Consider the following 23,281-nt stretch of genomic DNA (forward strand, 5'->3'; position numbering starts at 1 on the left):
CAGGATTGTGTTTCTGGGCAAATCCAGGAAAGTGGAACCAGGAACTTGGCAGAAGAGAAAAGGTGAGCGACCAGATAACGCAGGTGAGACGCTGGGTCAGAGTTCGGGAGTTCCACTGACTTTAAATACAGGGACAAGTGGGCTGGTCTCAAAAAGCCAAAGGGAAGGTAATGACAAGGGCTCTGATCAAGGAGGACATGAACCAGGAGAAGAAGGTAAAAGGGCATGTCCAGCACTTAGGGGAGAGTTTCTGAGTGAATTCAGGGCAGTTAGCGGGGTGGAGTAATGGGAGCGGGTTGGTACTAAGGTCTACTGAGACCTTGGCGTTAGCGTCAGAGAAATGGCTTAGTTGCATCCATAACCCCTTGCCATTGCTCTATGGGACTGAGGGCCTGATCCAGGGCCTGTAGAGGACTCCAACGGCCGCATGATCAGACACCAAGTTAGCATCAGATCGGCTGTTGTGGGTGCAGTGTTCCCAGCTGCAGCTGGCCAGGCCCCCTGTTCCGCCCCCCGGTGAGAAGGTAGGTAGCACTAATGTTAAGCCAGGAAGGAAGGCAGCACCCCCGGAGCCCCAGGGTGGAGGGTGCTGAATCGTGGCACCTCCACCGAAGACCTCCCCTTGCAATCCGGCTGGACGGTCAGGCCACTTACCAGGAGGAGGCTCGTCAGCAAGTCGATCCCTTCTGTGTCCAGCCTGAGAAAAAACGGAGACTGTGACCATACCCCAGAGACCCTGGATGATTTAGTTGGGGATTGGTCCTGCTTTGAGCAGGGGTTGGACTAGATGACCTCCTCAGGTCCCTTCCAGCCCTGATATTCTATGATTCTGTAATTCTATTCTACGGCTCAGGATCGATCACTGCACGACACAATGGGGAACAGTGCCTTGCCCTGCACAGCTGGTGGGCGGGGTTCTAAGTATTAATTAGCACCCCTTGTAGAGTGACCAGACATTCCAATATTATCGGGACCATCCCGATATTAGGGGCTTTGTCTTATATAGGACCCTATTAGCCCCCTCCCCCATCCCAATTTTTCACACTTGCTATGTGGTGTGGTGGCAGTCTCAGCAGAAAGGAGGACGGAATAAGCCCTGCAGATGGGTACTTATCTGCGAGCCCCTGGAGGGGCGTCCTTCCAGGGCATGTTGTATGCACATTAGCAGGGCACAGTGGAGGAGGCCTGCTCTGATGCTGGCTTCATCTGCATCTGTTCTGTAGATTGGCGCAGATCCTTAATATCCGGGGCTATCAGTCCAGTCCCTACCCCAACACTCATTGCCCTAGTCTCCCATTTGTGAACAGCCTGAAACCACAGTGCAAGTGTGGGTCTCTGCTCCAGGGAGATACCTGGGTGCATGATTTATCAAGGGCTGGGCTTGGTACTGGGTGAAATGATAACCCTTAAACTCCTCGTTGGATGTGATTCCGGGCCAGGAGTCTTCTGTAGGGGTGCCTGGGGGAGAAAGGCAGGTTTAGACACATCACCCTGTGCATGGGCTATGGAAAGCTGCTAGTAACGACACTAGATTACACTAGAGAGAATAGCTCCCTGTCGAAATCTGAATCTGGTAAAAAAAACAATAGCTATTCTATAGGTGGTTTGAACCATCCCCTGGAATTGAATAGAGAATTCTCTCTCTGCTATCAAATTCTACAAGAAGGGTATAAAACCTTATAGAAAACATCTGATTCTCTAGTACAGTGGTTCTCAACCTTTCCAGACTACTGTACCCCTTTCAGTCTGATTTGTCTTGTGTACCCCAAGTTTCACCTCACTTAAAAACGACTTGCTTACAAAATCAGACATAAAAATACAGAAGTGTCACCCCACACTAGTACTGAAATATTGCTGACTTTCTCATTTTTAACATATTGTGCTAACACTTCAGTGTATAGTATATAGAGCAGTATAAATGAGTCATTGTCTGCATGAAAATGTTAGTTTGTACTGACTTCACTACTGCTTTTTATGTAGCCTGTTGTAAAACTTGGCAAATATCTAGCTGAATTGATGTACCCCCTGGAAGACCTCTGCGTACCCCTGGTTGAGAACCAAGTCGCTCGTAAATCCTACCAGATTTACAGAAAGGGAGTTAAAGGCCAGCCTAGTACTGTTTTCCCTCTGCTCGGTCAGCCACCTCCCTCTCCTGGAGATAAGGGAGAATGCAGACAACTCACCAAGAAGCCTGAAGATTAAATGGAGCTCTTCTTTCACAGTCGAGCCTGGGAACATGGGCCGTCCAGTGACCATTTCATAGTGTATGCAGCCCACACCCCTAAAGGAGCAGCAGAGACATTGGAATTAGAGATGGGAAAGCGGTGCTAGTCCATCCCTGCCCTGTGTCCAGTGCAGCCTGGTTCCTTCCAGTCCCAGCCCTGGGATGGGGCTCCCACCAGTTCCCTTGGAAGAGAAATCAGTACCCAGAGCTACCACACTATTATTACTGCTAACCATGCACTCAGCACCACACATGTTCAGATAAGACCCATCCCCTGCTCCAAACAGCTTGTGCCCCCCGAGATGCAGGACATGGCACAGAAACCGAAGCAGGTGGCAGCCCAATGTTATTATTTAACATTATTTAACTGGGCAGCAGAGTGCTCGGTGCTGTACAGACACATGGGAGACAATGAACTCCCCTGTCCCGGAGAGCTTGGAATCTTAATGTGGGACTCTGACGGAGCCGTCCCATCCCACCCTGCATGCAGATGCCGGCTCACCACATATCGATGGGCGTGGAGTACTCAGTAGATCCCAGCAGGACATCTGGAGGCCGATACCACAGCGTGACCACCTCGTTGGAATATGTTTTCGTAGGGATTGATTTGGCTCTGGCTAGACCTGGAGACGAAAGGGATGTTAGCAAGACCGCTCCTATTGTGTTTTGCGGCAGCACTGCGCTCATCCCAGGGAACCGCACGGCCAGGTTTGCAAAAGAATTCAGCTCTCATCTAGGCACCTAAATGCAGCGGGCCAGATTTGGAGCTGCCAGTCTGACAATCTGGCCCACTGCATCTAGGTGCTTACATGGGAGCTGTCAGGTGCTGAAGCCCTGCCCCCAGAGGTCCCGCCCCCCTGCATTCCCAGACTAAGCCCGGCCCCTAGCCTATGTGCCCCAGAGGAACAGGCACCAAGCTGAATCCTTGCTAAGTGGAGCAGGCAGTTTCCATACAGAGGTGACTAAAGCACCAGCTTGAGAAGTGCGTACAAGCTTGTGTCCCGGGCTGCTGCGGGAACCCATGCCCCATGCTGCTCTGCAGCTCCAGGGATTGCATACGGTACCCACTGTTGTCTGCACAGAACCTGGCCCAATCCAGGCCAACGCTGTTCTCTCCCTGCCCTACTCACCGAAGTCAGCCAGCTTTAGCTCCCCTCTTTCGTTGATGAGCAGGTTCTGCGGTTTGAGGTCTCGATGCAGGATCTTGCTCTTGTGGCAGTAGGACAGGCCGCGGAGCAGCTGGAACAGGAAGATCTTGGGGAGGGGAGCAGAAGGGGTGAGAGCAGAGGGAGAGCAGTGTTTGGCATGTTGTTCAGCACACAGTAGGGACAAGCAGAACCTGCAATGGTCTTGGGACCCTATAACGGGGAATAAAAATCACAGTGGACAGCTCTGGATTGATCTCAAACTATGTACAGGAGTCACCCAGGGATGGAGCAATGTGCAAAGCCAGAACTGCCGCGTCTCCAGCCTGGAGCACAAGAATACAGGCCATATTCACATGCACACTAAGGCCCCTTTACACCAATGTGGCAGCATGCAGGGGCCTTAACGTGGCTGCAAATTACACGGACTTCTAAATTACATTCATGTCCACTTTAAGGCCCCTTTACACAGCCAGGGCCTCTTTACACAGTCTGGCCTTCAGTGTGCCAATGCAAATCTGACCCTAAGAATACATTGACATTGCACGGCAGTGAGTCTCAGACCTTGGCTCAACAGACTCAGACACGAGCTACAGTGCTAAAAATAGCCACGGAGCTGTTCTGGCTCAGTCTGGGGCTCAGCCTCTCCCCTCCTCAGGCTTCAGAGCCCAAGGTCCTGCCTGAGCCAGAACGGATACACGGCTGCTTTTAACGCTGTAGCAAGAGCCCCGTGAGCCCAAGTCTGCACACCCATAGAGGTTTTTTTTTGCAGCATAGCATTAGATTCTCTCTCTTTTTACTCATTGGCAGAGCTTGCGAAGGCCGTACACTGCACTGGATGAAAAGCGTTTTGAGAGCTACTGATGAACAGCGCTATGTAAGAGCTGGGTATAATTATTATTATTGATGGTATTTCTGTGTTTGTCTGGAACTTCCCTCTGCCACATCTGATCAATTCCAAACGTGCAGGGAATGTTCTAGGCATCCAGGGGCAGAACCGTACCAATTTTAGGGAAAATCGGAAAACCAGAAGGGGGGAAATGTGGGACGCATAGTGCCCCAGCCATGTGTTTAGCGCAGCCACAGCTTCAAGCACCTCTGCAATTGTCTACAGATTAAAGAACTGAATTGATGGCCTCTGCTATTGCTGTCCAGCATAACAATAGCCCTGCTCACCCTCCCAAAACAGTCTAATATGCTGACATCCTGAATAACTTCTCTCCCAGACAAAAATCAATGGTGGTGAGGAAGGGGGAATGGGAGGCCCACACCTTTCCTGGTGGGAGGAGGGAAACTGGGGGGCCTGATATGGTGGGGGATACACAGAGCCCTGAGCACAGGGGTGGGGAGGTGGGAATGTGAGGAAGGGGAGCAGACAGAGTCTATAACATGGATGGGGGGAAGATTGAGGAGTAGTTGCAGGGAGGCCCTGAAATAGAGGGGAATGGAGGGATGCAAGGAGTTCTTGGGGTGTGCAGTCAGCTCGGTCTCCAGAAGTTATGAAGTGTGCTCCTCTCCCCTCAGTGTAGCTGCACTCAGTTCTTAACAAAGTCAGTTTCCTCATTTGCCACGAGACTAACACCAAACACCCCACTATACTAGGAGCTGGACAAGGGGTGGAGTCTCTATCTCGGGAACTTTCTAAAAACCGTTGACAAGCTCCTGCAATAAGATGCAAGGAAGGAAATGAAATCACCCTCGGATGAATGTTAATACAGACAACTAGTTGAGGAAAGGGGGTGAACAGGGTTTGCAGATGACACCAATTTATTCAGGTTAGTCCAGGCCAGAGAAAATGGTGAGGAACTTCAGAGGCGTCTAACAATGCTAAGTGAATGGGCAGTGCGATGGCAGATGAATTCACTGTTGAGAAGTACACGATAATGCACACTGGATGGGATCATTTGAATAATCTGAGTGTGAATGTTTGAGCCCCCAACGACTGCAATGCACCTCGGGTCAGTTCCTTGGGTCTTCAACATGGCCACGATAGAGCATCCCCTGAGAGTTTGTAACCCCCTTCCGCAAGATAGTGGTCTCGTACCTTCACGTTGTGCACGTTCATCAGGTTCCCGCAGTTATCCAGATATTGCTTTAGGTCATTTTCCTGCAACGACAAGCACGTCCCAAAGGAACCTTCTAAGTGACCATGAATAACCGTGTGCCCAGCAAGTTACTGACAACACATGGCGATGGTCAAGTGGTTGGTGCACAAGCTGAGCATGGTGAGTGAGGTTTGACAAAGGCTGGGTGGCTAAATCCCACAGGCCTTTTTCACAGATTTACAGAAGTTATGGTCAGAAAGAACCATTACGATCATCCCAAACCCTCCCCGAAGTGGCTCGGGGGAATGGGTGGAGATGGAGGGCTAGGAAAACTCATTTCAAACACAAGTGAACAGGCTTGATGCAGAAATCTCTGGGTGAAATTCTATGGCCCATGTTACACAGGAGCTCAGAGCAGACAATTCTTATTAGAAGTGAATAAATATTTTGTTAATTAAAAAATATGGAGTGAAATCTCTGATTGCACATATTGAAGAGACCAGGCCTATCTATCAAATGTTAATATTGTGTGGGTGTTGTAATGATGCTAAGGCTGCAATATGGTAACTCCCTGGTACACAGAGCAACCTGATGTCTATATTCCTGCATAATGTCTCTTTAAACGAAAGCTCCTTGTTGTAATGGTGATTGTTTTGTTTCTGATATTTACATGGCAAGGATTTATAAACCAGTCACTGCTTCCTAAATAAACAGATAGTAACGTAAAAAAAAAATCAGGGAAATATCTGATTAAATTACTGTGAAATGTTCCCTTTTTTGACCTATTACAAAGCGGGTCAGGGAATTCTCAAAGTGTGGAAATTTTCAGAATTTTGAAAAACACAAAATTTTTTTGTTCCCCATGATTCCCCCTGCCTCTTTTTTTTGTTGTTGCAACCAGCACTTCTCATCACTCCATGAACCATTTCCGTGTCTGGAATGAGCCCCCATCCCTCCCGCAGCAGGGGAAAGTCTGGGTGTCCAGACTGCCCCAGCACAAGACCAAGCACCCAGGCAAGCAGCCCTTGGACTCACCAGGTACTCAAAGACAAGGGTGAGGGAGCGCTCAGTGTGGATGAAATCATGGAGGGTCACAATGTTTGCATGTTTCAGGTTCTTCAGCAGGGAAACTGCAAGGCAAGGAGAAGGCAGCGTTAGCCATGAGGGTCCATTGTCGGCATACTTTGTCATGAGGGGTGGAAACCTGCCCAGGCAGTGCTGGTTGGTCCCAATATCTGGTCCTCATAGACCGGGTCAGTGTTTTGCAGATGGAAGAGTCAGTCCTTCAGGACTGAGTGGGTTTGGATTGGCTGGCTGAGCTGCCCATCCAGCCCTAAGGCAAAGCTGATTCGCTACTAACTTTCTATTGCAGGCATCATCCCCCTTTTCACACAGTCAGAGGGGCTCCCCGGAAGCGGCCGGCATGTCCCAGCAGCTCCTGACCTAGGTGGAGGGGTCAGGGGGCTCTGCGCGCTGTCCCTGCTTGCAGATACCATCCCCACAGCTCCCATTGGCTGCAGTTCCCGGCCAATGGGAGCTGCCAAGGTGGAGCTCATGGCGGGGGCAGTGCGTGGAGCCCCCCTGGCATTCCCTCCCCCTAGGAGCTGCAGGGACACATGGAGTTGGGTAGGAAGCCTGCCAGCCCCGCCAACACTCCCTGCTCCAGCACCAGCAGAGGTCCTGGGCTGTGTGCCGCCGCCCAGCCCCCCCTCCCAGCACCAGCGGGGGTCCTAGGCCACCCCCCAGCACCCGCGACCCCCCTGCCCAAGATTTATTCAGGGGTATATAGTACAAGTCATGGACAGGTCACAGGCCGTGAATTTTTGTTTACTGCTCGTGACCTGTCCATGACTTTTACTAAAAATACCTGTAGCCTTAACTATAGGCTCATTTGAATCATAGAAGTATAGGGTTAGAAGGGATCTTGAGACGGCATCAAGTCCAGCCCCCTGTGCTGAGACAGGGCCATCTGGTAAGCGGATATAAATTGCTACCATTTATAATCATGAGTCCCAGAGCTGTGGTCCATCCCTGTGTGTGATGCCTTTTAGCACAAAAAGTATCTACTGCCCCTTACCCTCCCTTATAGCTGTGCAGGGTGCCCCTTCTTCATGCTCCAGACGGATCTCCTTCAGAGCGACCAGGTTCCCAGTTAGCTTGCTGCGCCCCTTGAAGACAGTGGCGTAGGTGCCCTGTGAGAAAGAGACAGAGAAATGCAGCTCATGAACTTACACTTGGATGGCATGGAGCAGGGCTGTATGGGGAGCCGGGATCTGACACCCTGCATGTACCGCAAACCAATGTCCATGGGAGCATTTTATCACTGGATGGAAGGGATTGAAAAACAAGGGCAGGATAATTTTACAACCACTGGTGACACTGATAACAATGCAGCTGTGTACACTGGCTAAATCCCTCTCCAGTGGTTGGTTCACGTAGAACGTAATAACTCACTAGTGCTACCATCTAATGGAGTTGCTCCTTTAACTCAAGTGGGAGAGACCCAGCTATCTTCCTTGCTGACGAAAGGTGGTTGGGATTGTTACATAAATCAAGATATTAATAGGAATCAATGTCATACTTCAGTAACCCAGGGGATCAGGTGGCAATTTCCCCTCCTGTAAATACAGTATTACGTTGCACAATTTAATACCTTTTGTAAACCCAGAGTTTTGGGAGGGAAGTCTAAGTTTTGGGCTTAAACCTTGAAGGCCAGATTTTTCAAGACTGGAGCTCAGATGGCAAAGACAATCCTGCATTTAAAGTAGCCATCTAAGCACCCAGTTAACCTTTTGCCTGTAAAACCAAGGGCTTTGTGGGTGCATTTTAGGCATCATTCTTTGAAAATGGTCCTGTCAGGGTTTAGTCTGACAGGGTGAGAATGATCCACTGGCATGAGAACAAGCCTGGGTAACATGAACATCTGAGTTCTACTCCAGCTCCTACACCGATTCCCTCCATAGCCTTAGGCAAATCACTTAACCTCTCTGCCCCTGTAAAATAACAACAACACTTAGCTATCCCAGAAGGAAGCGGGGATTGTACAGAGTGTTTGTAAATTGCTTTGAAGATAAAAAGCCTGATCCAAAGCCCATGAAAGTCAACTTCAAGATTCCTGTCAGCTTCAATGGTCTTTCGATCGGGCCCAAAAGAACTCTGTAAGTGCTACGTTTGAGTACTTCTTGTTACTTATAACTAACGCTGGGCCAGGACCAAACCCCCAGGTCCAAACACGCCCATACGCTGAGGAAGTCTGGCTCCGGGTCTGTCCTTTGCAGCTTGGGCTCTGCTCTGAACTTCATCTACAACCTTGAGTTGATTTCACATTCTTCTTACCTCCCCCAGTTTTTCCAATTTAACATAGGTTTCCAGCTTCCCAAATCCGATGTCCGACTGCAAAGAAAAGGGAAGAACATCAGCAGGAAACATCCTTCCCTAGGAAAGATTAGCCCTGCGGCTGAAGGTCACGTCAAGGAGGCTGGGCAGTATGAGCTTTGGGGGGAGATAAATCAAGGCAGGTGTTCGCATGCAGCAGTTCTAGATACACGTCTATTGCTATCTGCAGGGGAGAGCAGCCAGCCAGCCAATCAATCACAGGAAAACCAAAACCGGTTGCTTAAAGGAAACAAATGATACCTGCTTTCTCCCTCCATGGAACTATGACGCAAGTTATTAACTTCATCACTGCGCTAAGTGTCTTCTTCTGCAATGTGACTGTGGCTTGAAATATTGCCTTCCACTGCTCCTATCTCTACGATTCCATTATCATTCTGTCCATCTGTCCCTCCTTCACCCATCATCCTGACGTTTGAGCAGTTAAGTCTGAATTTAAACATGAGCTTTTTTTTTTTAAATGCAACGATGCCCCTTTCATCAAAGACACCTACCCTGGCTCACATCAAGTAGGCAGCCCCTTCCTTGTGCTAAAAGTCAATTCCCACGTGTTGATCTTCAGTAGAATGCCGTTCCTTGATCCCAGGTGCTTTTCAAATCAACCAGGAAAGAGACATTTCCTGTTTGCAATGGTCACTCTTTCAAGTAACACTGAGAGAGACACTATCATAGACACAGCCCCAGCAAGGGTAGTCTTGCAGTTAAGGCCCTAGACGGAGACTCAGGAGATCTGGGTTGAGTTCCTACCACAGACTCTCTGTGTGACCGTCAACAAGGCTGTTAACCTCTCTGTGCCTCAGTTTCCCAATGAGAAAATGACACGGCCTTTGTCTATTTAGATTTTAAACACTCTGGGGCAGGGACTATCTCTGAGGCCTGGTCTACACTATAACATTAAGTCGACCTAACTACATCGTTCAGGGCTGTGAAAAATTTAGCTCCCCGTGCAATGTGGTTAAGCCAATCTAAGCCCCAGAGTACATACTGCTAGGTCGACGAAAGAATCCCATGGATAGGTGTTCCTGTGACATAACTAATATGTCTCTCTCACACACCTGGTATGTGTTTACGTACAGGACAGTCACAAACACAACTCTTATCTCAGGGAAGTGCAGTGGCTTTCCACTTTTTGATATGTACCATAATAAGAACATAAGAACGGCCCTACTGGGGCCATCTAGCCCAGTATCCTGTCTTCTGACAGTGGTTAGTGCCAGGTGCCCCAGAGGGAATGAACAGAACAGGTAATCATCAAGTGATCCATCCCCTGTCGCTCATTCCCAGCTTCTGGCAAACAGAGGCTAGGGACACCATTCCTGCCCATCCTGGCTAATAGCCATTGATGGACCTATCCTCCATGAATTTATCTTTTTTTAACGCTGTTACGGTCTTGGCCTTCACAACATCCTCTGGCAAGGAGTTCCACAGGTTGACTGTGTGTTGTGTGAAGAAATACTTCCTTTTATTTGTTTTAAACCTGCTGCCTATTAATTTCATTTGGTGACCCCCCTAGTTCTTGTGTTATGAGAAGACGTAAACAACACTTCCTTATCTACTTTCTCTACACCAGTCATGATTTTATAGACCTCAATAATATCTCCCCTTAGTTGTCTCTTTTCCAAGCTGGAAAGTTCCAGTCTTATTAATCTCGCCTGATACGGAAGCCATTCCATACCCCAATCATTTTTGTTGCCCTTTTCTGAACCTTTTTCAATTCCAATATATCTTTTTTGAGATGGGGCGACCACATCTGTACACAGTATTCAAGATGTGGGCATATCATGGATTTATATAGCGGCAACAAGATATTTTCTGTCCTATTCTCTACCCCTTTCTTAATGATTCCCAGCATTCTGTTCATCGATACAACACATGCCACCTCTCCATCCGTAGGTGGTGCTAGAGAGACAGCTGTCGCTTGACAGGGAGCTCTGGAACAGCGCAGTCACCGTCCATGGAGCAGAGAAATTGTTTGTCATATTCTCTCAGAATAAAGAACCTCATGGTCGTCTGATTGGAGTTGAACAGGAAAATGGTGTGTGAATTTTAAACTGGCGGCAAGTCCTGGAGACTGTTTATCCACGGAGCAGGAATTCCATGGGCTGCAGCAGGGACACAATCCCCCTTACAAGTGGGAACCTGGAGGAACCAACCTATACAGAACGCAGGTCAGTCTCTCTGGCCTCTCTGCCATCACTCCTCCCCCCTCCCCCCGCATTTTCCAATCAGCGCCTGTCCCACCCACTCATTTCACACAAGCCACCAAAACACAGAGGAGGGAAACTTACAGTCTAGCTGCTGACACGAGATGGATTTGAACTAGCGACTTGTGAGGTCAATAGTGTCAGTAGCACCACTCCCATTCCCTTGAACAATCCATCTCCCGCAGGAGCAACTACATCAGTCTATTTTGCACAGTTGACGGAGATAATAACGTGACTGTTGGAAGGTGAGGGAGGCTGGACATGATCTGAAAGCCTACGAACGGCATACCGCCATGTGGAGAGCTTTACAGAAACACGCATTATTCATTGACAGGATTATTAATATTTATGGCACACTCGCTTCACCCAGGTATATGTTATTCAATAGACACAAGAGACTGCACAGGTCGGCGTGCGCTGTCAGTACATCAGCTTACACCATTCTTCCCACTTGGGGCTAGATGTCCGTCAAAGGCTTGCCAAGGTCTCGGACCCAGTGACTGGGCAACACAGAGTGTTTCTGGTGCCTGGGAAGCACGCTGGCATATTCGTAAATAAGGTGCTGTGGTGTCGCCGTTGTGCATGCTGATGCTGTGCTATACAGAAAGTGAAACTCTGAAATTAGTACAAAGACTAATTCATTATTTATTGGCATTTGCATTTTAACTAGGAGCGGCGGCCGCTAGCAGGTGCTTCTTAAATGTCAAGTGATTTTCAGTCCCCATCCTTTCAAAGAATCAAACCTTAGTGTAGGCACGTGGGAGTGTCCGAATGTGAGGGGCAGGTGTGGGGAGTTACACGGCTGGGTGTGGGGACATGTGCAGCAGGGGATTTGCACCCGTAGCAGTATGCACCAGGCAGGTGGGGATTTGCACTGCACATGGACATGGGATTTGCACACATAGGTGTGAGCATGTGCATGGTGAGGATTTACGCAAGTGTAGGCACGAGTATGCGATGGTTTACACTCGTAGTTGTGTGCAATAGCGATTTACTTGCATCAGTGTGTACATGTGGGCAGGCGGAGATGGGCATGTGTGGGAACGTGGGTGGATGGGCATTCACATGGGAATTTGCACACGTGAGTGCATGGGGATTTAAGCACACAGCTGTGAGCAGTGGCATATGTGCATAGTGTCGTGAGCCTGACACAATTCCCCCTAGACCCAGACCCCCTGAGCTGTGTGACTCACGAGGGAAGCCCGTCGAGACATCCTGCTGAAGGTCTTGGGGAACTCTGGATTGTCCATCTGCAGCTTCTGCAGGAACTCCGGGGGCAGACGGATGTCCATGGGCAGGGAGAGCCGCTTGCTGACATCCTGCAGACAGGGCCAGCACAGAGTTAGTGTCTAAAGCACCCGACATGGCTGAGAACCTTAAACAGGCATTCAGGGAGTAGTGCGTGACAGCCTACATACTGCCCATGCCCCCCAGCCCACGTCCTAGACAATTGCCTCCCATCTATGAGAACCACAGGAGCTCCTCCTCCATGCACCTCCTCCTCACCCTGCCCAGTACTTGCCTCCATGGAGAAGCGGCGCTGGTTGTTCCTTCGGTAGCGCACAGTTGTCGGGGACTGGCCTTCCACCTCCGAGGGGGAAATGGAGGTTGGCTCTGCCTGGAAACCCCTGCCCAGGTGGCCCAGCTGCAGGTGCCCTTGTGCCAGGTCTGATGAGAGAGGAAGCAGAGACTGAGTGGATAGACTGGCCACTATGAATCAATGCATGGGACAATCACATACCACGGTTGAGTCTGAGTACGGGATGGGGAGCAAGGGGGCTCCTTGACACTGATCCCTGCCCTAACACCGACCCAATCTGTGGCCTTCGGCAAGTCCCTTCACCTCTCTGCAGCTCAGGTTTCCCTTCCGAAACACTGGGCCAACGCTGCTATGCCCCCGGGGGAGCTAATGTGTGTTTGCAAAGTGAGTATCAGTGCTAAGGATTTCTACTACCTATAGCACCTCTGCTGTTATGCCTGAGGTGGTGCCGAGGGGCCCCAGTCAGGGAGCAGGGCTCCACTGTGCTAGGCACTGTATACACATGGATTGAAAAGACTGCTCCCTGCTTGCAGTCTCACGGGCAGGCTGTGAGCGCCTTTCAGTACTAATTGCTAGTGCTTTACTCCCATTGTACAGATGAGGAGAACTGAGGCCCTGGGAGATGAAGTGACTTGCCCGAGGTCCTGCAGCAGCAGGCCACTGGCAGAGCTGGGAATAGAACTGTGGTCTCCTGAGTCCCAGTCCAGTGCTTTATGTGGTAGGCAACACTACTTAGCACCCTACATGGAGCACCACCTGCTTCAATGGGGCCTACTCTTCACCACGAGCAAGGCGCTCTCTCTCCGGCACTGAATAGCTTCAGCTCATGTCACAAACAGTATCGCCATCATTATTCACTCCCAGGGACCTGAATGATTCTGAGCAAAGGGTCTATGGGATTAAAGGGGGGCAGACAGAGCGCCCTTTACTGCACCCTAAAACCAGCAGACTCCAGAGGAAGGTACAAGCTCCCCTGCCCCAGCCCGTTACATCTGAGCAGATTACGTAGTCCTGGGAAATGGTCCTAAAACGCAACAGCTCTTTTGAAGGCCGAAGAGATTCCAAATAATAACTCTTCTCCTGGGATTACAAGTCTGAAGCATCATCAAGTCTCAGGCGCCATGAAAGGAGCAGGAAATCAGAACAAAATAAGCCACAAAGCTCCCTCAGGACTCCAGTTTTAGGCTTGCACTTAATTCCTCCTCAGTCTGTAATTAACGTCTGGTTGCTAGGAAGCTCTGAAGCGCAGGGACCCAGACCCTGGCTCAGTAAAACGTTTAACGAGTTCAACACAGGTCACCCGAATCCCTATGAGATGGATTCTCCAAATTCGCAGGGGCATTATTTCCAAGCGAGCCATTCAAAACAAGGCCTCTGCTAATTAGATGTTTCTGAATGAAGTTTGGCTATTTAAAGAGGAGTCAAACCCTCCTGTGAGGATTAGTGGAAGAAATTTGACTCCCTTACAAAAGACTTTCAGCAGACACATGACAATGTCTTCGGGCCCCTCCATGGTGACTGCATGGATACAACACAAGGCGACTGCCTTTGGCACAGACAGCCTTTCACACAAGCCAGTCAGAGACACAGAACTCAGTCGCCGAGGAAACTAAGAGAGGGAGAAGAGAGGGCAAGAAAGGTCTGCACATTAGGTGACAGAGAGTTGATGGGACAGATACCAGGGGTTCTATTCCCTGCTCTGCCCTTGACCTGCTGTGTGACCAGTTCCCTCTCTGGGCCTCTGCATCCCCTCTAGGCTTTGTCTATTTGGAGTTTACTGTCTTTGGGGCAGCGGCTGTCTCTCACTACGTGCATGTACAGCCCCTAGCACAATGGGTCCCTGACCTCAGTTCAGGTCCCTAGGTGCTACTGCCATACAATTAACAATAGTAACTTCTCACCAGCGTGAGTAATGGGTGCACAAGCCAGCCCCAGCCACAGGGACTGTCACATTTAGCAAGAAAGAGCTGCAAGTGAGCTTGGCATTTTAACAGATCAAGAGGAATGAAGAGGCCAGAAATGGGGGAACTGCTGTTCAGGCTTAAATGCCTGCTTCACAGACACAGCTTCCTTGTTGACCCGGTTCTTGAACTCCTCCAGCAGCAGTGCAGCCCAGCCCAGGCTCTCTAGCAATTTAAGGATCCATTTCTTTCAGCCCAGGAAAATATTACAGCCACAGCCTGTGAAATACACCCGTGCCCCTCCTGGCTGGTAAAAGCTAGTGAAGAACAACTGTGCCCACTACTAATGCAAACAGTCAGGGTCTCCTTCAGAGAGACAAACCTCCCAAACCTCTAGAAACATGCCATAGTTGGCCCAATCCTCAAGAAGCCATCACACGACCCCCAAGTTCTCTCCAACTACCGTCCTGTCGCCCACCTCCCATTCCTAGGCAAAATAACTGAGCAAGTAGTAATCATCAAACTCCAACAGCATGCAACGTCAGCCACGAACCTAGATGTCTCCCCGTCAGGGCCAGGGCACAGCAGAGACAGTTCTGGTGGCACTAGAAGACAACCTTCTTGTGGTCATAGACCATGGAGGTAAGATCCCCATGCTCGCAATGCTGGACCTCTCCGCTACCTTTCACACAGTGGAACACAACATACTGCTAACCTGTCTATGTGACATGGCAGGAACAGTGACGCCAACTGTTCTTCGGCAGCATAACTCAGAGAGTGGTGACAGGTGACTGCTGCCACCAGGGACTTCACTACTGCTACTGATTTTACCTGGCAGGCGCCCAGATACTACAGGGATGGGCAGCAGCATAAAACCAATTAAACAGATCCATCGATCAACCTCCTTGACAACATTTCCCTGGGCCCAGACGTGCTGCCTTGGCCACTGTTACAGCCTTTATGGACGGGGCTTAGTTACATCACTCTGGAATAGGCTCAAGGGTTGGTTTCAACAACAGTTGTAAAAAATAAATAAATACATAAAAATGACCGCGTCCCAAGCTCACCCTGCTTTCTTGGGGGTTTCCTTTATTCTTAAGAACAAAGCACATCCCTCAGCCTAAGCTTCCTCCTGAGTTTTGTCCTTCCTTTGTTTTTTTTCCCTGCAGGGCCTCTGTCCCTTCCCTAGTTCTCTCTGCTTTATGAGAGAGACACTCCAAGATTTTTGTATTCCTCAGTTGAAGCTAGTAGGACCCACCGGGTCTGGCTGCTAGTGTGAATCAGCAGAAGAGCTCTGCGTTTCTATGCAGGGAGCTACTGCCCTCTGACAGTTATTCTTAAGAGTCATTTGTGAATTTCACACCAGGGTTCAGTTTCCAAACACCCTCATGTTGAGATCTGGGGTTTCGGCCTGGGCTCACCATTAATACGGATTACTATTACACTGCAATTTACCCTCCACACAGGATAAATTGTTGATGCTACAAACACCAGGGTCAGTGCTGTGGGGGGAGGGATGAAGGGACATGCCCCTTAAGAGCACAGAGCACCACAGCATTAGGAAAATGCCATACATCAAGAACAGACACTGGCAAGCTGCTCCCTTCCCTGGGAGCTCCACTGGTTGTTTGCAGCATGAGTCAGGGAGACATCTCATGAACTGCCATGGTGTATCAGCCACAAGATCCCTCCCCTGTCAGCCCGGGGAACTAGGAGTGTCCGGAAAGTGTCCTGCCATACAAAGATGCCCTAACTCCCCTTAATATCTTCTTGCTGCTGCCACTGCTACTGGGGGCCGCATGTCACCACAGAGGCCCTCTAGCATGGTGCCAAGTGGAACTGAATCACAAATGTTTCTGCGGGGGCCAGGGTTCCACTGAACGGCTCCCTGTGTCTCCACAGGCTGAAGGCAGCTAGCTGCTCCGGGCTGAGAGCCCTTTGCAAGGAGAGTGTCTTGTCAACAGAGGTCGTTGGAAAGCATTTGCCTGGCAAGCATTTTGTAATGCAGATGGAACAGGTCCACAACCACTATGCTACTGCAGCGTAAGGAGAGTGAGGGCTTTCTCTCTCTCCCTTGTGCTGCATGGCAGGGAAGCTTTACCTGCCAAGGAGGTATGTAAAAGGGATATGGTAAATTGTCCATCGTTTGGAGTCTACATTGAGACTGAATGCCTTGCTAAAAGAGATGCCCTACTTCAACCACAAGTTACTGGTCTAGACGCAGGAATTACCAGGTGAAATTCTCTGGTCTGTATTATGCAGGAGGTCAGGCTAGATAATCAAAACAGTCCCTTCTGGCCTTAACATGTAGCAATCTGTAGTTCACAGAAACAGAGCTGGGCCCAAACCCAATGGGGCTTTACCTAAACCCCCTTCCCGATCTGAACGTGTGGCTTGCTCCTAGCACTAGAATGGGCCAAACTAGCACTCCAGATCCAAACGACCCAACATTAGGAGAAGTTAGGCTCTAGTTCCAGGTTTCGATTCTGACCGTAGCCAAAGTTTGAAGGAACAGGGGGGAGTTCAGATCTGGGGTTCTAGTTCCGGACCCTCTGTATTAACCCTACTCACTGCTGAATCCACAGGGGATGTAACACTCAAAGTAACAGTGTCCACTCATACATAATAACTCAGCGAGAGAAGGCTAAGTGTCAGCAGGGGAGTTTCTGACCAAAATACACTCGGCTCAGTCGCCCAGGGCACGTCCCTCAGCCATCCTCCTGCTGAGACACCACTTCCATTAGCCGAGAGCTGCACAGAAACAGCCCTCTGCTATTGCTAACGTGGATTTCACTGCATTGACTTCAATCTACTTGGACAGCTGTGGATGAGCTCACTGCTGGGTATCAGCAAGAGAGTTACATTCGCAGGGCACTGATCAGAGCGGGGGACAGCCAAGGCAGGCTTCACTAGCCCATCTCCTGGATGAGATGCAGCACATGAACGACCCGAAGAGAGGATGGCTAGGGGAAAATGTGGTTCCCTGACATTGCCACTGGTGTAATAAGGATGCCCAAAGGTTCAAGGGATGCTTGGCTCTTGTATGGCCTCTATCTATGGGAAGGATTCCTGATCAGAACCCACCATGAGGTGTGGAAGCACCTGAAGCGGTGCTGGTTTGCATAAGTATACTCAGGGGGATGAAGATACTAAGAGACCCTTCCTCCCAAGCCCACCTAGAGGGACTTGGTTTCCATCCCACACCCGAGTCCTTGCAAGTGAGGCGGCCTGTCCCAGAAGGAAGCAGCCAGATCATTGTTGCATTCAGAATGTAGGGCCAGGATGCTGCCTTAACCCAGCTGTGTTGTAGGATCTGCACGAATCCATGCCTGGGTAGCGGGCACCTGGCCACAGAGACACCACAGCTCATCAGCCGGGCTCGGGCCTGGGCTCTGAACACCTGGGCCCTACTGTTTCAGCTAAAAGAGAACTCCTGCTTCGGTCAGCAAGCGGCAGATCACATTTGTCAGGGTCTGTCTATACTGCAGTAAAACACCCGTGGCTGGCCTGTGTCAGCTGATGCAGGCTCATGGGGCTTGGGCTGCGGGGCCATAAAATTGCAGCGTAGACGTTTGGGCTCGGGTTTAAGCCCAGAGCTCAGGCTCCAGCCCGACCATCTACACTGCAGTGCATGAGTCAGCTGACATAGGCCAGCCCTGGGTGCTTTACTGCAGTGTAGACATACATTGAGAGTCCCTGGGGCAGCCACCGGGGCAGGGATATTGAACAGGTCGGACTTGACCCGTGCAATGTATTTATGTGGCCTGCGTGACACATTCAGGTTCTCCAGGATCAGGGTAAGTTTCTATCCCCCATGGTTGAGAAAAAAACAGTCCAAATGCGAAGCAAGTGTAACGTGACACACTGAAGTCCGCCTGAGTCTGCAGACACCTGATACAATAGCTCTCTGGCGCATGAGCCGCCCAGCTCCCCATTGATTTCACTAGAGCAGCAACTCTAAAGCTCACTACAATGTCAACAGGAACTATTCCCCGGCTGGTCATTCAGCAGAGGGAATGAGAAAGCAGGTGGGAGGGTGGGAAACTCCTGGAGAGGTGTGAATTGCAGCAGGGAAGAATATGGAAAAGGAAGAGCAGAAAAGACTCATAGAGACAGGGGAAGAGGGAGAGAAAGAGAGAAAAGAGGATGGGGAAGGAAGAGAGCAGACTGCAGGAGCATTGGCCTAAAAGGGAGCAGATTTTCTCATGGGGAGGGGCTGCATGTGACAGCAAAGGACAGCATCCTTTAAAATGCAGTTACTTCATAAAGGCTGCATTCCCCCCTTGCTCTCTGTGCAAACCTCCCACTGACATCAGCGAGGGATCTGTCATGGATTGAGCCGAGTGTGAAGTCCTGGCTCTGAATCTCAGCCCGCAGACCCCGCAATGAAGGATGGAATCTGGCCCTCTCCAAATGCCCCTGTGCTAGACAAAGCGGGTCACATGCACGCAGCCACTCCCCAGCACCTCCACCCTGAGGTGCATGCGCAGCGTGGGAGCGAATTACAGGCAGAGGGAAAGGGGACGCTCCAGCAGGGGGCAGCGTTTGCCTGCTGAGCATTTGCGTGCTCGCCGCCCTGCCTGGGTGTTGGTTGGAGATGATGTTAGGCTCTGGGTGAGCAAACGCCATGGCCTGTTTGATTCCGCTCTGCTTTTCATGTGGATTACAGCAGGCCCCGACATCCGGAGAATAATGAGGCTGCCTAGGATATCAAAGCAAGTTAAAGCGAGGCGGCAGACACTGCTGCTGCCTTAGACGAGTCTCTCTCTCTCTCTCTTTTTATAAATACATTTAAACACTGCCTCTGCCAAAACAAGCTTTGATCTCCCAGGGAAAGGGGCCAAAACCCTCTACTGCTTGCTTGAGTTACAAATTTTAATTACCTAGCTAAGTGTGAACTCTCCTCTTAAATCTCCATTAAACTTGCAAGCCTGAGCCCCACTCAGAGCTTGGATCATTCGGCCTCTTTCCACCCTCGATACATTGTTCCTTGGGAGGCAAGGCAAGGCAAAGCAAAGGCCTGGTTTGCCTCTGATGAATGCCACTGCAAAACAGGAGTGACTCTGGATTTGCAACCAGAATGACGAGGCTCTCGGCCATGCGGGTAGCTGCGCTGCGCTAACCATGATTGTGACTTACACCAGTGAGGCGTGATTTGTGCCCATTAAAAACCCGGGCCTGATTCCGTCCTGCTTTATACCTTGTGTTTCCATTTACAATGCAATGTGGGGTAAAGCCTGCTCGCCTGTTACATTCACTTTGCACTGCGGTACCTGACTACATCAGGTGCAGGACAATGGGGAATCAGGCCCCCCAGTGCAGGTGGGGCCAGGGACTGAAATCCAGCCCAGGTGCTGCAGGAGCTATCTGGATTCATTTCCCATCATATAGCCCTGCCCCAGGGAAGAGAAGGCTGTCCAGCAGGGTAAACTCCCTACACGCCAGCCAGCACCCAAGAAGAGAAGAGGGGGCAAGAGGTTTTCACAACACCATGTTGTGATGTTGCATCAGACTGGGGGAAAAATAAGTGGTGATACTCTTTCAGCTCCTCCCAGAACCCAACTTCCGCACACCAGGAACGAAATGCGACTCACAGCAGACTGCACTGAACTCTCAGTACGATCATCCCACTCTTTCCTTGCACAAAATGAAATAGTTACCAAGGCTGGCAGCCACCATTAGGCTTCAGAATTAACATCCAATTGAGGTGAACAGGACCAGTTCAAACCACTGTTGAGAATAGCCTACTTTAATTGAATTGTCTCATTAGCACTGACCCCCCACTTGGCAAGGCAACTCCCATCTTTTCATGTACTGTGTATATATATACCTGCTACGGTATTTTCCATTCCATGCATCTGATGAAGTGGGTTTCAGCCCACGAACGCTTATGCCCAAATAAATGGGTTAGTCTCTAAGGTGCCACAAGGACTCCTCGTTGTTTTTTCTCCAAGCTATTGTTTCAGGCTATCTGCAGACCCACTCAGACATCACCTTAGGGTGACCAGATGTCCCGATTTTATAGGGACATTCCTGATATTTGGGGCTTTGTTTTATATGGGCTCCTATTACCCCCCACACCTTGACCCGATTTTTCACACTTGCTATCTGGTCACCCTACATCACCTTCTCAGCCTACCCTCCATCCACCATTTGAAGATTATCTTCAGAACCATAAGGGCTAAAGACTATGTTTTTTTAATTGACGGCTTAGATTCTGTAGCACAAGTTGGCAGTGACCAGGACCAGGAACTAGCTCACCAATCCAACTCCTGCTTATATCAATATGAGAGGGCACTGCAATATGACGATGCAATGAATGGACGCTGGTGGCTTTGTACATCACTGTGACTTCCCTGGATGGCGAAGCAGCTCTCCAGACATTAAATTCTGGCATCCACCAATGCACAGCAGCCTAAATATCATGGTACACTAGAAGTACATAGCTCGGCCGTGAAACATTTGCTAGCCATCAGGGTTGAAGGGTGAACAGATCCTCATTCCAGCTTTCCTCCTATGTGACTGCAATTGAGAGGTATTTGCAGAGTGGCGGGGAGAGGAGACAAATGGTGGCAGTCACCATTTAAATGAAATTTTCCAGCTCTTACCCACCCTGCTGCCAGCACAGACACAGCAGGGCTGGGCAAGGAAGCACAGGCAGAGGCTGCAAACTGGGAAGTTTGATCCTGAAACAAAGCACGTCAAACAAAACCCCACTGGGGGATTCACTCCCAAGGGTAAGTAGCTGGAGAGGGAGAGAGCTCACGTAGCCAGAGCATGGGTGTTTTTAACCTCCATAGGGCCAGGTTTCCCAAAGAGCTCAGGGCCAGACTTCCCAGTACTTAGAACCCACAGTGGGGGCCAGATTTTCCAAACAATTGGGCGCTCATTTAGGCCCCTAAATCCAGGGCAGATTCCCAAGTACTCAACACCCCCACCACTTTCCTTATGATGCTGGATTTTCACTAGAGCTCAGCATCTAACTCGCAGCCAACGTGCTGAGTCCTTTTGAAAATCAGGCCCAAGTCGCCTAACCTTGCTCAGGGCTGGTCCAGACAATAGGGAGGCAAAGCTGTTAGCAGCCTGTCTACACTAGCTGCAGCAGTGAGGGATCCACCTGTAAGCCCTAGTCCCCTGCGGGCTGCAATACGTGGGTCGCTCTTCGGTTGTTGAGTTAATGGGCAGGTGCCAGGTGGTGGTCAGCTATAAAGGAGGTCAGAGCAGATGATCTTGTGGTCTCTTCTGGCTTTAAACTCTCTGGATATGTCTACACTGCAATACAAGACCTGGGGCGCCGAGTCTCAGAGCTTGGGTCAATTGATAAGTGATATGGCTCATAATAAAGGAAAACGCCAGTGTCGAGATGGTAACATCCCCCCTTTAGGCTGCAGCATTCCTTGGTTAAGGGACAGGTTATTGGCCCCCCCGCCAGCCCTACAGAATTTGCCATTCTACCTCTGCCTCTGAGTCTAATCAGTTCCAATCACCTGCTGTCAGCAGCGGCCGAGGCTGGGGAAAATAATTAAATAATTCCCCCGGCCAGCTCCGCAGTGCGATGAAAGGAAAATGATTCCCTGATCCCTGCAATGATTAGCTCTCTCCATGGCGCATGAAATTTGATTCCCTGCACGTGTTATCCTTGGACACATGTTCACCTGAGGAGATGCCAACACGCCCTGTTTTCAAGCCTGCCACGCAGAACGGGCAGAGAGAGCCCAGGAGACTCGTTCAGAAACGTGAGCAGCAGGAATATTTGAACTGCACCATACGCGACAGTATCGAAAGGACACATCCGGTAATGGTTGGGCCTGGCCCGCACAGGGGGAAGCTTGGGGGAGTGGCTGAAGCACAAGACCCAACATCAGGATTTCGGGGTTCTGGTCCCAGCTCTGCCACTGACTGGCTGCGTGACCGTAGGCAAGTCCCTGCTTCGTCCTGTGCTGCAATTTCTCCATCTGTAGAATCGGGGTAATGAGAACGACCTCACAGAAGGCTTAACGCATCCAGGGTTGTAAAACAGGGTCAGACCGAGGCATTTGCCAATGGTGCAGCCCACGAGCTTCCCAGTCTCCCCCTAGAGAGATGAACTTGGGGAATGAACCCGGCTCGATTCCCTTCCAGAAAAAAGCAAACCAATCCCTTTCCTGCTGAACCCCAACCTGCAGTAACCATGGCCCCCTCCCTGATCCAAAGACCGTTGAAATCTGTAGGAAGATGTCCTCTGCCATCAGTGGGCTGTGGATCAAGCCCACACAGTGCTAGACAGGTTGGTGCATCTGTACGCAGCACTCCCCTGCTGAGCCTGCCCCTGCCAATGCCGGATGGCGCAATGCTGCGAGCAGGGAGCTCCCAGCGGCAAGGGGTTTATTAAATGCCATCCGCGGAGGGCTGAAGAGACACGTCGGACAAATGCGGCTGTCAGGCCTCTTAATAAATAACATCCGCAGCTTTCAGGGGAAGGAGATTAAGGGCAGCGCAGAGGTGACTTCACAGGCTTGTTTACAATCTGTGAGAAACTTAATCAAGAGATCTCGGGCCAGAAGGAGCGGGCTGTATGGGAGCGAGGGAATGAAGCCGATGGAATGATGCAGAACTGGGGACAGTGGAGATGGGCACCATGTCTGGGCTGTACCACATGGGAAGGGCACAGGCTGCAGGGTGAGGAATTTACCACGTACTATGGGGAGCAAACTGTAGCCAGGTTCTTCTGCCTCCAACAGGGGGAAGGAAATACAGACATGGCCTGGTACTGGGGGCTTCTGTTTCTTAGAAGGGCAGAAACACATCCCTGGGCCTGGTACTACGTTCTCCTGCCACACAGGGGGTAGA

General features: G+C 50.3%; 1 protein-coding gene across 1 annotated transcript in view; it reads right to left on the reverse strand.

Annotated features, from left to right (window-relative positions):
* Positions 1-540: 540 nt before the first annotated feature.
* Positions 541-23,281, reverse strand: part of LOC112118412 (cyclin-dependent kinase 18) — a 66,166-nt gene continuing 43,425 nt past the window's right edge. The window contains exons 3-13 of the mRNA XM_026655142.1: positions 12,534-12,679; positions 12,205-12,330; positions 8,751-8,807; positions 7,492-7,606; positions 6,450-6,544; positions 5,414-5,476; positions 3,355-3,478; positions 2,727-2,847; positions 2,184-2,281; positions 1,353-1,458; positions 541-697 (exon numbers count right to left, since the gene is read on the reverse strand). Coding sequence (XP_026510927.1) covers positions 541-697; positions 1,353-1,458; positions 2,184-2,281; positions 2,727-2,847; positions 3,355-3,478; positions 5,414-5,476; positions 6,450-6,544; positions 7,492-7,606; positions 8,751-8,807; positions 12,205-12,330; positions 12,534-12,679 — 1,208 coding nt within the window. The remainder of the gene's footprint in view (positions 698-1,352; positions 1,459-2,183; positions 2,282-2,726; positions 2,848-3,354; positions 3,479-5,413; positions 5,477-6,449; positions 6,545-7,491; positions 7,607-8,750; positions 8,808-12,204; positions 12,331-12,533; positions 12,680-23,281) is intronic.

Source organism: Terrapene carolina, unplaced genomic scaffold (genome assembly GCF_002925995.2).
Source record: "Terrapene carolina triunguis isolate 2854851 unplaced genomic scaffold, T_m_triunguis-2.0 Scaffold198, whole genome shotgun sequence".
Classification (NCBI taxonomy): domain Eukaryota; kingdom Metazoa; phylum Chordata; order Testudines; family Emydidae; genus Terrapene; species Terrapene triunguis.